General features: G+C 34.9%; 1 protein-coding gene across 16 annotated transcripts in view; it reads left to right on the top strand.

The window, feature by feature from the left end:
* The window catches only part of Lmo7 (LIM domain 7), a 208,227-nt gene that overhangs the window by 65,314 nt on the left and 126,734 nt on the right, over window positions 1-16,179 (top strand). For all 16 annotated transcript variants that reach the window (XM_078015778.1, XM_040281389.2, XM_078015772.1 and 13 more), the window contains exon 3: window positions 7,047-7,117. In XM_078015778.1, coding sequence (XP_077871904.1) covers window positions 7,047-7,117 — 71 coding nt within the window. The remainder of the gene's footprint in view (window positions 1-7,046; window positions 7,118-16,179) is intronic.

Raw genomic sequence — 16,179 nt, 5'->3', positions numbered from 1 at the left:
ACATTTTCATCACCCCAAAAGAAACTCTATGACTATTAGCAGTAACTCTCCTTCTCTCCTTCTCCTGAAAAACACTAATTTATTTTTTGTTTCTATGGATTTGCCTATTCTGGACATTTTGCATATACAGAGTCATATGTGATATGTGGTATTGTGACTAGCTTCTTTCTCTTAGTCTAATGTTTAAAGGCTCATTCATGTTGTAGCATGTATCAGTACTTCATTCCTTTTTATTGCTGAATAATATTCCATTGTATGACCATGCTGTTTTCTATTCATTCACCAGTTGAGGGACATTAGGTTGCTCCTATCTTTTTGGCTAACATGCACAATGGTATTACGAACATTCATATATGAGGTTTTACATGGAGATATGTTTTCATTTCACTTAGGTATTTACTGGGAATAGAATTGTAGTTATCTCTTTGCTTCCTAGGAATTCATTGTCAAATTGAAAAAGGTTGACAAATGGGTACCAAAGGGACAACTTTGTTGTTGATGTATAATAGGCATCCAAGAATCATTGTAAGAATTTCTGTGTAAAAGGGCATTTCAACTTCATCCCTTAATACTAAACTGGATAGTAAAGTATACCCATAGGTACTAAGGGTGTACCTATCAATTTAAAGCTCATATAAAATAAGTAGTGACTCTCACCTGTAATAGAGACACACTGATTCCCAAAGTGAATGTTTCCCACAGTGATGACTCTGATAGTAATTCCCAGGGAGGTAAGAAGGTAATTGTTGAGGCTTGCTAATGTGTATGTGAGATATTTCTGCAAAAAAACATCTTTTGACTCTTGAGAACCCATGATTATATTAGGCATTTGAGCTATACTTAAAATATCCTGATAATGGAGGTTAACATCCACTTGTGCCTTGTGTTTTTGTTACTTAAAGACTCCTTGATCTAGGAGGACAAAAAACCTTATGTACTAGACAAGGCTTTTGCTAGAATTTTTCTCTTGGGATATTTCCCTTATTTTGTGCAACAACATAGATTGGATTGTGAACCTATGTTTATAGATAAAATGTAATTTACTTTTCAGAAGTATTTTTTTTCTGATTGTTAACAAAGTTTAGCTATAAAATGATCACATTTTTGTGTGAGATGTTTTCAATGAACTTAACTGGCTGCTAATAGGGCTTAGCTTGTCTTGGATTTTGAATCTTGATAAATCTTGCATGAAAATTGTCAGCCCTGAAGCAAATCTTCTTTTCTTTCCTAGTTTTATTTAGTTCTTTCTGGTGTATTTCACTTTTGATTTGTGAATAATAGTGGTTTAGAATAATAATTTTAGACTGTAAGCTAAAAATTGATGGTACATGGAAGTGGGCTTTTTCTTTCTTTTTTTTTTTTTGTACTCAAAATGTGAGCAGAGTTGGCATTTGGTCTGAGGATGAGTGAGTGAAATTTTGAGTGTATATAAAGATAATTGGCTTTTAATTTTCTGAAGACACAATCTGTTGCTTTGCATTTTGTTGTTTTTTCTCTTCTTTCCTGGCAGTGTAAAGACTTGTGGGCCTTTCCCAAGAGAGTGATATGGGACGTGTGTAATTTACCCTAACCTACCCAGATGAAGGTCTTAAGGCGGGCAGTGGTTGAGGAAAAATGTTTAGACTTTTGACCACTGGGAGACTTTTGGATCCTCTTAGATTGAGTGATCTGGGCAATTCTATAACCACTCTCTTGGAAGACTGTGAGTTGGCTTTGGTTTTGCTATTGAATGATATTAGTATTGGCAAAAATAGGCCTAGGATATTCCAGAATATTATGTAGTACAATGCCAAATCTTAACAGAGGCTGGATACTGGAGAATTATGCTCCTTAAAGCAATGTTATTTGCTGAATATACATTATCATTTAACCAAGAACATGCTGTAATTCAAAGAGTTAACCACATTTCAGAGAGATGCCCAGGCTTAAAATGCCTTTTTGACCACACATTTCAAAACAGGACTAGACTTTTAAAGAGAAATTTCCAAGAATTGCTTCATCTTGCTTATGTGTTCTTGGTGCCTCCAATGATGCCAGATATGTATATAGTAGGGTGTCATTAAATGATTTTTGAATGAATAAGTAAATAAATGCTTTTTAAAATATCTTAGTTAAAATGAGAACTGATTATTTTAGTGGAAAGTTAAATTCTAGCATGTTTTTTTAGCCCAAGAAAACTTTTGTATGGCTTTTTTTTTTTTTTGTCACAGTTGTGACAGGGACACTACTTGAAAGTTTTCAACCAAGATTATTCCCTTTTGCAAATGTGTCTCAGTAATGGACTCTTGCTGTTTTTTATTCTTGAGTTGCTGACAAAATTGGATGTGTTCACTCTTGTGCAGTAAAAAGCTACTTTTTAAAAAAACTTTATTTTATTTGTTTATTTATTTATTTTTATGTGGTGCTGAGGATCGAACCCAGGACCTTGCATGTGCCAGGCAAACGCTGTACAGCTGAGCCATAACCCCAGCCTCGTAAAAGGCTACTTTAACAAGTGATTTCAGCAATTGAGGCATCATACATCTGATCAGCCATCTTTTTGATTTGTTATTCCTTGTAAATTCAGATATTCATAGGAAGAGAAATTTTATTTAACCTAAGTGATGTAAGCCGGATTTCATCCAGTAAGAATCTGGTTAAGATAGCCTGATGGCGCTTTAGAGCTATGTGAACTAAGATCCCATGGGCTTATGAGGTAGGTGCTAGCTGCATCTAAGAGTTTACTGAGTGCTTTCATAGACACAGTCATTTGATGCTCAAGCCCTCTTATATAGGGACCTGCTTACTGACCTAGGCCTCAACTCAAGTAAACTTACTATAATTTGGTTTCCTCCTGTATAAACTGTGAGGGAGCACCAACTACACAGCGCCAACTACAGGGGTGTATGTAGACTATCATAAACTAGTGTCCTGTTTTTTAGCTGAGGAAATAGGCCTGGAGAAGTTCAGGGATTTATCTTCATTGCCAAAAAGTTTATAAGGTCCACTCCAACCTCTCTGGCCCCCAAGTCCTTTTTTTTGGGTGATGTTGTGGTCACTATGAGGTCAGAGTCCAGGCTTTTGAGAATTGGCTTCTCTAATATCATGAATAACTTTAACAAAACTTTTATTTTGTGAAAGGGGAGAGAGGCTGAAGATAAGACACTTGTTATATTGATGTCATGCTCTATTTTTACCTAATGTGTTTACTGTGTGCCATAATCCTTGAACTTATGAATTTTTGGCATGTGTAACCAAAGAGACCTGTCAGTTATTGCATCATAAATAATGATATATATGTAAAATGATATATTAATGGAATTCAGTATAACAATTGGACCTGCTTTCTGGAGTCATGGGAATCAAGTAATGGTTACTTCCAAAATGAAGTTTCATGAAAGAAAGGAGAGAGGTGTGCTTTTAATTCATTAACAGCTATAAAGACAGACTGAAAAGCAGCTCCTTGATGTATACTAGCCCCAGGATTCTTCCTGTGGAAGCACCACCCTCTATGGACTATCTTATGGACTATCTTATGAACCATTTAGTTCTTGGCCTAACCTTACTAGATAGATATAGTTAGTCTCCATTTTGCAGGAGAGAAAACTAAATGGTTAAGCAACTCGTCTAGAGTTACTAGGAGGAAGATAGTTATCTCCTTGAATGAACAATTAAGGCAGACCTATCTTTTGAGGATTGTTTCATAGCATGATTCCTTTTTATCACTGTGGTTTCTAAAGTTAAACATTCCTCTAGATTTTTAAAACTTATTGCTTATGTTAAAAAGATTGTCATGATGTATCTTAAATATCATGATCTTGCAGCTGATTAATCCATTAATTTGGAATCTACTGTGCTCATAGTTGAAGGTCATAGTGTAGTTATTTTTGAACTTGGGATTTAAGGGGGGGGGAGCGAGGGGGTGGGCTTTACCACTGAGTTACATCCCCAGACCTTTTTATTTTTTATTTTGAGACAAGGTCTCACTAAGTTGATGAGAGTGGCCTTGAATTTGCCATCCTCTTGCCTCAGCCTCCTGAGTAGCTGGGATTACAGGTGTGTGTGACCTTGCCTGGATCATAATGTAGTTTTCGTCAGCAAACATCCCCTTCATTCCCTTTTAAAAAAAGCTCAAGCAGGAACTGTTGTTTTCTGATTTGCCCCAAAATATTTTAGCACTTTCAAGATTCTAGACAGTGTTTAAATGGATGTTTGTTTAAAAGGAAAGGTTTTAAAAAGCCCAGTGCCTGCTGATTTGCATTAGTGGTATTTTGCTGATAACTAGTCTGATGTGAAGTGGTCTATGAGAAGTTCTCAGAATGTGTGGGATTTAAGTCGTGTGGATTATATGGTCACAACTGTAACTGAATGATGGAGCTTTGGGGAAACTTATTGCTTATATTGATAGCAAATTTTTTGCAGTGAGAGAATGGAAAATAAAATAGTAAAGGTTGTGCAGGCAATTCCTATTTCTTTATTAAATTAATACAGTTTATAGCAAAAGAAATAACTTTTCAGATATTTGTGAACTTGGCACTTAGTGCTTATATATTTACCTGATAGATATTTTTTTTTTTTCCCATAAAACCTGTTGCTAAAAACATGTCAGGGGCTTCTCTGGAGGCTGCAGATGGTAAGACAGGTTTGGCAGCACTGTTTGTGCAGAATGTGCCCTTGGCGCCTGCTCCACCCTTACTATGCTCCATTAGACTAATTGCATCTTCCCAGGATGCACCTCACCTGGGAGCCTCACTCTCAGCTCTATCACTTATAGCTTCTTCTCAGCAGCACATGGGGATGCATGGGTGGAATAAGCACAGCTTAGACCAGAATGTGTGGCCTTTTATTCTAGAGGAATCAAAATATTTCACATGTCATTTGTGTATTCTGAATTAGAGAGAGCAAGTATTTTTTTCCTTTTATAAATTGGGTAAATGAGTGGCAAGTTAATAAGTGTGAGATGGATCCAGGACTAAACTCCAGTTCTTGTCTAATGTATATCAACTCAGATCATTTCAGGTGGCAGTGATTTTATTTAATTGCACTAGGAAAATCTGAAAAGGGGCAAGCAAGAGAAAAAAATTGTACAAATGTAAAGGCGTGGTTGTTTGACTACATGGTGATCACTTCTGTTTTTGTTGACTTTTGATAACTTAAGTGGAAAACATGTGGTCTCTATTTAATTCCTATGAATCACAACCTCATTACGTAAAATGTATCACACCTTAAATAACTTGCTAATGAGTAAGCTTAAAATTTATTGAAAAGACCAAGTGAGCAGTTGTTAGATTAGAACTACTAGGCAAACAAATATTCTTTCAAAATTCTGGAGTATTCTTTCAGAATGCTAAATTGTTCTTAATATGAGAATGGGTTTATATTTTATTTTTCTTTTGTCTTTCTTTCTTTTTGATGAGAGGAAGGGTCTGGGGGAGTAGAGTCTCACTTTGTTGCCTTGGCTGTTCTTCAACTCCTGGGCTCAAGTGATCATCCTGCCTTAGTCTCCTTATTAGCTGGGACTTTTTTAAAAAATATGATTTTAAAACAAACAAATTGCCTTCACTATATTTTAAGGGTTCTTTATAGATGTTTATAATTTTCAAAATATTTTCAGGATACAAAGCTAATTTAGTAGATTTTTATATTTTGGTAACTCAATTTCTTCTTTTAAGTAAAGGATTTTTTTCCCCCTGGCAAAACACATTGGTTTGTGAAAATGTAGCATTTATCTTTTTTTCTGCAGATGAGTAGTCATGGCTGATAATAATAGTGAACTTTGTGAATGCTTCCCCTGAATCAGGCAACTACTATTTCATATATATTATCTCATTTAATTCTTGGCCTAACCCTACTAGATAGATATAGTTAGTCTCCATTTTGCAGGAGAGAAAACTAAATGGTTAAGCAACTTGTCCAGAGTTATTGGGAGGAAGTGTCAGAGCCCAGATTCAGACACTGGTACACAGGTTTCCAGAGCCTGACCTGGCCTCACCCAGGCAGTGGGAGATGTCAGGTTGTGACCTTAAGGAATGCAGCTCAGCTAAATAAACTTAGACTTCCCTCTGAACTGGCCCATCCCTTACCATTGTCTGTTGCTCTTCACTGTTCGCCTGTGTGTCTGAAAGACACTGCCTTTGTGGTAAATCACTGCTTCTGATCTATGTTGATTTGAGGATGTAATTTGCAGAATTATTTCAGTGACTCTGAGGGGCTTTACTGTGACGGAAAGAAGATTTTGACATCTGCTCTTAAGTGGTGGTTAGGTGTCTAGGCTAGCTTGGCTCTCTGCTCTCCCCGTGACTAGGCAGTGAGGCCCAGGAGCTGTTCTTGTTGGAGTAGCTTTCCCCCACTACAACCTTCAGGAGTTTCACTGCTACTTTCCATAGCAAATCCCCTTTCCTGTCCCAAAGACTCTACCTCTAGAGACCAAATTTAGTTATTATTTCTAGAGTTTCACTAGACACATTGGTGGTGGTAATTGCAGGGGGCTTGTTATATATAACAGTTTGGTATGGTCTGCTTAAAATATTTTTTATCTTACCTCTCTTTTTTCTTTGTGCTAGGATTTAAAAGTCTTTTAAAGATGTTTCAATAAGTAGCTTTTTACACAAATTAGGGCCTCTTCATGAATAGAGTTAAGGAGAATCATCCCTCTGCTCCTCAGCTTTGTAATGAAACTTGAATTTAAAGATAGGGTTGAAATTAATGTGCATATGTACATGATATTTCAAGTTTATATCTTAATTTTTATGTACTTTTAGATCATCCATAGAGTTTTTAACTTTAAATAGAAAATGTTTAAAATTTAGTTTAGCTTTTAACTTTTGTAGTCAGCCAGACTTAGATGATAAGTCCAATAAAATAATTGCAGAGTACTTATTGTGTTTTTTCTGTGTATACTTGTTCATACTTAAATGGATGTAATTTCCCGCAGTAAACAGATTTTGGTGATATAAGCATGTCCTTTAAATAAAACATTAGATGCATGTTAATTAATCTAATACTGATTTTTGACTAGTGTGTTATCCTTGTTTAACAGACAGTTAACACCCAATTCTGTCTTTCAGGCAGTAACAGAGAAGAATTTTGAAACACGGGATTTTCGGGCCTCTCTAGAAAATGGTGTTCTGTTGTGTGAGTAAGTATTTAAACCATTTAAAAAATAATTCAAAAGCAAATATGTGTGTGCTGGTCATGTATGTGGGTGTGTGCACATGCAGGTACATGCGTATAGGGTGTGTGTGGGTGTGCATTGGTGTTATGAGATGTCCTCTTCTCATAGTCCTCGTCATCACAGATACGTGTTCTTGGTCACAGGTGAGATTTGATCCCTGCAAATTGACACCCCCATAATAGGAGACAGTAGGAAGGGGTTATCATATCAGTCTCTGTGTCTACAGATAGTGTTGCTGAAATATATATTATTTTCAATTAGTAAACAAGAAAGATTCTATTATTGCTTGTAGTCGTGGGTGATTGAGGAGGAAGACTTATTACATTTCACTGCCTATCACTTACCATGAGTAGTTTAACATGCAGAACTGCCTGGTTTTGAAATTAACATAAAACTTCTTTTCTTCATCAATAAGTTACGATGATTAGAGCAGTAAATTTTTCTTTCAAGTTTTAAGTGGAGCTATTATATTTCCCCAATCAATTTGAGTCATGGACATTCTCAACTAATAAATGTTATTGAGAACCACATCCCAGGCTGTGGTTACCATAAGTAAAATAGGCTGGTGCCATGATTGATATTCATGTGTTTGGTTCCCCAGTGGATGCATAGTTCTTTTAGCCAAGTATTTGACCTTTGGGGGTAAGGGAAAGGCAGGCCTGTGAGGTGAAAGGATGAAATGTTGGAGGAAGGTACAGGCTGCAGAAGTGAGCAAATAAATTATAAGAATGTACTTGAGTACCAACCCACATTTTTAAAAGCACTTGATAATTCCAACTTTGACGCTTATCGCATAGTTATGGAATCAGTCCACAAGTAAGCACTGGGAGTGTATGTACTGGCACTTAGATAATTTTGAATCTCCTTTTGAAGGATGTTGCTTACAGTAAAGATTCAAAGGGTCAGATTCCTTGCTCCATTACTTTTGTACATTTGAACAAGTGACTTAACATTTGAGTCTTATTTTTTCCTCTCTAAAGATCAGGGTATCGGACTTGTCTAAATCACAGGGATGTCTGAGTTCAATAACACATATATTGAGGTTTTTGTACATTATCAAGTTTTGTATAAATGCAAGTTATTGTTAGAAAGATGGCCATGTAAAATCTGCTCTGTTGACAGGTGTTCAAACTTCATTGTTTGAGAGTATCATTAATTGTTCCATATGAAGTTGCTGATATTTAACCATTTGTGACCTACAGAAATATATAATGTGCATATATAGATGATATGTGATTTCATCTAATGAGGGACAGGCATATGAAGAGGGGCCATGAATAAAGTTTAAAGAATATTTCTAGTTCTTTTCCAATGTCATATTCAGAATTCTTGTTGAATAGTGTTCAAACTCACTTATGGTTGCCCCGGTTGGTCACCAAGGGGAAATTATCTTGATTTGAAAACTGCATGATTTAAATGGGTTCTCATGTGTTCAGCAGATGGAGATGGGAAAATCTCCTAGAAAGAGTCATGTGACCTGCAAACTACCTTAACTCTAAGTATGGATTATTTAGAGGTTTGCAGTAAAAATACTTCACCAATTTTAAGTGCTATAACTCTGGATAGCTAGTGGGTATATGGAGGAGGTAAGCCTGTAAGGTGCAGGATTCTTCTGAGATTGACAAGAGCATATAGCCCAAACAGATGATCTTTGCAAAGAAACCATTTTGTAGGTTATATGCTTCCAGTGATAAACTATTAATCAGAATATTTCAGGGATTCTACTTTTTGGGCACTGCCTCCATAAGATCTTTAAGCATTTTTTACTTAAAATTTATGCACCAGCCTGGGTTCTAAGTGATTTGAAAAGATTTCCAGAAATTCTACCCCATCTGAAAGAATGAGGATGTTTAAAGTTGATAAAAAACTGCTTTGACCAAGGCAGTACAAGTTAGAATAAACATATAATTTCTATCTTAGCTAATGGTGACAGCAAACATTTGGATGCATGGTTAGAGATATATAGTTTTTTTAAAAATATTTAGTTTTTAGGTGTAGATGGACACAACACAATGCCTTTATTTTTATGTGGTCCTGAGGATCAAACCTGGTCCCGCCCATGCGAGACGAGAACTCTACCGCTGAGCCACAATCCCAGCCCTATATTGTTGTTTTTAAAGAGTCACCTTAATTAAGAAAATTCTAAAAGATCATTCTTAGATTGTTTCCAAATTGGAATAATAACAGTTTGAGGTTTGAGGTATTACCATATAAATGTATCAATCTGTTTAGTACTGATAATTGTTTAAATATTTTCCCATAGTTAGTTAAGTAAATACTAAACCATGGCAATCAGTAATTGTGTACTTTACTGTGGAACATCAAAGTGGTATATAATAAATTCTTCCTTTAAATTTTTAATCACGTTGTTCATAGCCCAGGTCAGTATAAGTGTAGTATTGAAAAAAAGCCAGGTCCAGGTAACTGTATTCTTTTTTTTTTTAATATTTATTTTTTAGTTGTAGTTGGACACAATATCTTTTACTTATTTATTTTTACGTGATGCTGAGGATCAAACCCAGGGCCTCAAATGTGCTAGGTGAACACTCTACTGCTGAGCCACAATCCCAGCCTTGGGTAACTGTATTCTTTATGAATCTATAAATGAAGAAAGTTTAGATGGGTCTCTGAAATGGTGATCAGGCACTGCATTACCTTCATATAATAGTGACAGAAAACAACCAGCTGCTCAGAGAGGCCTGGTATTGTAGGCCTGACTTTTAAATTCATTGTGAATACAGTAAGTTGACTTGAAGATTTTTTTCTCCCCCTGTTAGATATCTCATTTTTTAGCTGAAATATAATTAGAATGTTTTTAAAATCTTGGTTTATTTTCTGACAGAAGCCTGACTTCTGTTTGGCTTACTGCCAAACTATATTTCTTATGAAATGTAGGATCTGTTTGTTGCCTGTTTAGACTTCCTTGTTCATTATCTCTATTAATGAGGTTTCTTAATGTTTCATTTAGTAATTTCAATAGTTTTTTATCCTTCAGTAGTACTTTTTTCATATTTAAACTGGTGTTCTGAAATGTCAAAGTCAAAAGAGTTGGAGAAGCTTATTATAGCTTTCATCCAACTGGCAGTGGACTGACATTTCAGAGTCCAAATTGGGTATAAACTCTGTGCTGAGGTTTCAGATGAGATGTACATCTGAATAGTGAGGGCAGTTGTGTGCATTGTGATCGGTGTTGAAGTTAGTATGTTCATATTAATCACTTTAGTTTCATTTATTTTGTTTGGCTGTGGAATCTAGTGAGTTGATGGCTAAGGAAAAAATCCAAGATAGTCTAATATTTTACACTTTACCTCGGATACCTGCTCTCTCATGAGGTGGGTACGAACCAGATTTTTCCCCCTAATTAATAAAAGGATCAACAAGAATTTATTAGATGATTTCAGCTCTTTGTTATAATTTTCTATGAGTTTAATTATTATATTCATTAATCTGTCTCTTCTCTCCAGTATTTCTTAATGTTAATAAGGACTGCCTTTATTATATATTTTAAAAAGTATAAAAGATTTGCCACTGCATAAATGTTACAACCTTGTTTTGCTCTAGTTTCTGGCAGAAGTATTTCTCTTCTCTAAACATATTTGGGTGAAGCCTATCCAGCTTTCAATATCAGCTAGTGATTTCCCAATTACTCATGATGGCAATCTTGGAAATACTGGGTGAAAACATTCGTTATTCCTCAGTGAAGTAAGATTTGTTTGAAGATAGTCTGATTGGGTGTGTTACTGGTTAGTCAATCTGTACTTCCCCTCCCTGGAATGGTCCCAAGTTTTTGCCCTGTTTCCTTTGACCATGCACTAGAAGCTTGAACCTTTTGGAACATGTGGCTCACATTATTCAGCAGCTTCTCACGCTGTCACCAGGTCTTTTGAAACTTTGCTTGCCACTTGGAAAGAGTGGAGCAAGATGTTCACCTATTGGTGCGAGAAGTCCTGTTCTATTTATATCTGCCTTGTGACTATCACACTGCTTTAAAAGTACCATAATATTTGATCAAAGATAAATTTAATAGAGAAAGAAAATTATTTACCATTACTGCTATTTACTGTGGGACACTCAGGTGACTTTTTAAAGGCATCTGGCAACAAAGACAAGTCTGTCACTTGTCATTCATGCAGAGAGAACTCTATCCTTTTTCTTAGAGCTGGAGACTTCTATGCATGGGGTGCCAGGGATGCCAGGGACATCCCATGGAGCTATCCCAACAATGGGCTGTTGGGGCTTCTGTACTTAGCTCCATGGGAGGCCCAGAAACTTTGTATAATGGCAGGGTGTGTATTTTTAGAGCTGTTTCTGATTTTAGATTTCTAGAGGAGGGTAACTGTTCAAACTAGAAGGTAGAAAGCTCAATCCTGTACTTCCTGAGCTTGGGTGTATTGTTGATAGTGTTTTCTTACCCTAAATAAAAGTTACTAAGAGTAGAGCATACCATGTTTTAGTGCCCCTGGGAAGCAAATGAGAACGGCAGCTATTAAAAATGAAAGGAGTAATGTATTTGCTGTCTGTGATCCAAACAATTTATATTAAAGTTTCTTAGCAAAAATTTATTATTAAAATGTGTGTGTGTGTGTGTGTGTGTGTGTGTGTGTACACACGTGTTTTATAGTATTAGGGACTGAACCTAGCCTTGCACATCCTAGGAAAGTGCTAGGGATGTCCTCAGCCCTAAAATATGTTTTTGATATAATGGAGGTTTTCAAGTGAATATGTGGAAAACTTTGCATTAGTTATTAAATTGTAGAAATGTGGAAATTCCGGTATGAGAATTAGAAGTGAATTAAATAAAGGGAGTAAATACTGTAAGAAAGATAAATATGTAATGCTATCACATAGATTAGAACTAGAATTATTGCCTTGTATGAGAGACTTAAACTTAAGAATTTTTATATACTAGCTATTTTAGTCAGCTTTTTTGCTGCTGTGACTAAAAGATCTGATAAGAACAATTTTAAAGAAGGAAAGGTTTATTTGGAGGCTCATAGTTTCAGAGGTCTCAGTCCATAGAAGGCCAGCTTCATTCCTTGGGGCTCAAGGTAAGGTAGAACATCATGGCTGAAGAGAGTAGCTGAGGGAAGAATCTCTTATGATGATCAGAAAGTAGGTGACTCCACTCATCAGATACAAAAATATATACCCCAAAGCCACACCCCCAAGGACCCACCTCTTCCAGCCACCCCTATTCACCTTTAATTACCACTCAGTTAATCCCATCAGAGGATTAATTCACTAATGGAGTTAAGACTCTTATAACCTAATCATTTCTCCTCTAAACCTTCTTGCATTGTCTCACACATGAGGTTTGGGGGGATACCACACATCCAGACCATAACACCAGCCATTATCAATCAGAAAATTAGCTAACAGCTCATGGATAAGAATGGTAAACTTAAAAAATGTATAAGTCAATATATAAATTAAAATTAATTTATAATTTTAATCTAATCCTCATTATAAAATCTATCCAACTTTTTTTGACTCTAGGAGTCATTTCAAGGTTTACATGGAAGAATGGGTTTATATGTGAGAACAGGAAAAATTCTAAAGATAAAAATTTCTGTGGAATTTGCCCATCCTAATAATAGAACACATGACAAAGTATAGTACTTAAGAAGTATGAATTGAAAAATAAATAAATGGAAGGAAGACCAATAAAGCAGACAAAGGAGATCAGGGGGAAGAGGGAAAGGAGGGAAAGAGAAAGTACTGGGGATTGAAATATGGAACAAAATATGTTATATGTATTTATGAATATATCAAAATAAACCTAACTATTATGTGTAACTACAGTGCACTAATAAAGTATTCAGTGATTTAAATATGTGCTTGTTAATATAACAAAGTCAGGAAGAGAATTATAAATTCTTATATATAAGAATTTATGATATGGGAGATAAGAGAAAGTGGAGAAGAAATGCATAGGTTAATTATGGTATTGGGGTAAGTAGTTGGCTAACAATTAATTTAAAAATGCATTGCATATTGAAATATGGTCTAGATTAAGGTAACTAAAAGCTGGAAAAGCAACCTAAGAATTAAAAAAAAATCTTTGGAGGTAAAGTTCTAAGCATTGAAAGGATAGAAAAAAGAAAAAGGAGAAATAATGTTCTTACAAATGAAATATTGTAAGTAAAAGTGACTCAAATTATGTAGGGCTCCATTAAAGTGTTAAGATGTACATTTTTTAAGCCTTAGTAGACAAATAAGCAAAGAATATAACCAAATACTTGAAAAGGAGGAAATATTATTGAATAAATAAAAATATATGCTATTATAATATGTAATAATAAATATAAAATGTTTATCTTCATTAGTAAACAGTTATACTACAACTAGATGCAATGTTTTTGTTGAAACTAGTAAATAATATAACATCTATTAAACAAAAATCATGGATCTAAGGGCATAGTTCAGCAGTAGAGCATGTGCTTAGGTTTGCATGCACAAGGCCCTACATTAGGTCACCAGCATTTAATAGGGGAAGAAAAGAGATGGTCATATTTAGACAGCATGATATATGGTCTCAAAATTACCAGTCAGATATAAACTGGTACAACTCTCTGAAAAATAATTTGACAATACCTTTAAAGTAAAAATGTGATACTTTTTATTCATTACCATAATAAATAAATACTTTTATCATAAAAATTATAAGACATTCCTTGGTAATTCTTCTTTTAGGGCTCTGTCTTAAGAAATAGATTAAAGTGAATGAAAAGATAGAAAGCCTATGCATGAGTTGTAGTTATAGTTCAGTGATTGAATGCTTTTTTTGTATGCATGATTCACTGGGTTTGATCCTCAGCACCACATAAAAAATAAATAAAGAGGGCTCAGGCCACAACTCAGTGATAGAGCGCTTGCCTAGCATGCGTGAGGCACTGGGTTCAATCCTCAGCACCACATAAAATAAAATAATAAAATAAAGATATTGTGTCCACCTGTAACTAAAAAGTAAATATTAAAAAAAACAAAGATATTGTATCCATCTACACCTAAGAAAAAAAAAGTTAAAAAGGAAAGCCTAAGCATAATGAAAAATACTAGGAACAACTTAAAGACTTGAAACGTGAGAAGTAATTTGGTGAAAAAAACGTTTTTATCCCTTAAAACCAGTGATTATAAAGCTTGCAGCAATGTGGAAAATTATAGTAAGGAGCTGACAGGTGGAGGAAACACTTGTTAAAGGTGTGAATATGCCATGGAATAGCTGCCTGCAGGGGAAAAGGTAAATTGATTCTTGTTGCCAGATTCCTTTCCAAATAGGTATGTATCAGAGGTTACTACTGATAGGACATCTTGATTGCTTCCAAGTTTTGGCAATTAGGAAAGTTTTATAAGCATCCACATGCAAGTTTTGGTGTGGATGTACATTTCTAACTCCTTTGGTAAATACACAGGAGCATGACTGCTGGCTCATGTGGTAACAGTTTCTTCCAAAGTGATGCATCACTAGGAGTTCTTGTTGCTCAACCTCCCTATTGGTGTTAGGTGTTGTCAGTTTTGTGAAGTTTTGCCTAAAAAGGCAAAAATAGGTATTGTTGTAATTTCCATTTCCTGATGTAAGCTTATTTGCCTTCTTATATTTTGTTTTGTGAGGTGTCTGTTAAGGTCTTTGGCCTATTTTAAAATCAGGTTGATTTCTTCATGTTGAGTCTTTTAAAAAAAGTCTTAATTGTGATATTGCAAATGGTGGCATTTTTTCCATTATACCTCCTAACAAATTTTATGTGTATATGTATAAACTATTGATTTCTATGTTAATTTCATATACAAGATAATTCTCTGCATTCTCTTAATTATTTGCATTAGGTTTTTAGTTGGATTTTCTTGGATTTTTCAGGTGTGTAATTGTAACGTGAACATGATTTTGTTACTTTCTCTTTTCCCAATTTTGTTTTTTAAATTCCTTATTAATTGTGCTAGCAATTTTATTTCAAATAATATACTGATTCTGACATTGTTTTCTTATTCTTGGTTTTAGCAGACATGACTTTTGCATTTTTTACCTAACTTTGGTTGTGCTATATCTCTGCCTAATCTATTCTTACTGTTGAGTCTTAAGGGTTCCTTGTGTTATTAGGAATATCTTGAAAATATTTTCTCCCTCAGTCTGTTTCTTGTCTTTTCATTTTCTTGTCTTTTGCAGAGCAGACATTTTAAAATTTAATGTAATCTTGCTTATCAATGCTTTCTCATGTAGTTTATCCTTTTGATGTCATACTGAAAAAGTCATCATCAGATCTAAGGTCATCTACATTTTCTTATGTTCTCTTCTAGGATTTCTATTGTTTTCCATTTTACATGTGTCTGTGATCCATTTTGAGTTAATTGTTGTGAAGGGTGTGAGGTCTTGTGGCTAAATGCTCTTTGTTTGGATGTCATAATGGGAAATTTCCTGCTACTCAGTGAAATACATTAGTGCTCTAACTATTGAAGTTGCTCAGAATTAAGAGGAGTCAGACCACTTAAGCTTCTCTATGCACTTTAGGATGCTTAGAGTATAACAAAGAGGCTAAATAACAAAGTTCCATTGTAATAAAATGATGATCATAATTACATTGTTATTGACTTGTTGCTGTCTCACGCATATTCCCATTTTAGCATATGTTAACTTTTCATATATGTTGTGGGTAGTTTAGCATTATTCAAAAACACTGCCACAGGAATTCTAGAAATGAAATATTTATTTTCTTCCTAACCTTTGAACATACTAAAGTGATCCTAAATATTTATATTGAATGCTTTTAAACTTTTTAAATTCTACATTGCACGTGCTGATTATGTTACCCATGGAAGTGTGGTCGTTATTCAGTTTGGTTTTATTTTCACATATGAATTTTAGATAGAAGTCATTAATTTAAAACCTTAGTAAGACATTTTCTTAATAAAACTGGTTCATGTTAATGTATCTGATAGTGTACTGTTTCTATCACACTTGATAATTAGGAGAGATTATTAAGGTTTGACTTGTCTGGCAACAGAAAAAAATGGTAGAGGGAAGATGTTGTTGG

The sequence above is a fragment of the Ictidomys tridecemlineatus genome, chromosome 6, assembly GCF_052094955.1.
Source record: "Ictidomys tridecemlineatus isolate mIctTri1 chromosome 6, mIctTri1.hap1, whole genome shotgun sequence".
NCBI lineage: Eukaryota > Metazoa > Chordata > Mammalia > Rodentia > Sciuridae > Ictidomys > Ictidomys tridecemlineatus.
The sequence above is the reverse complement of the archived record's forward strand: the minus strand, read 5'-3'. Positions and strand labels throughout refer to the sequence as shown.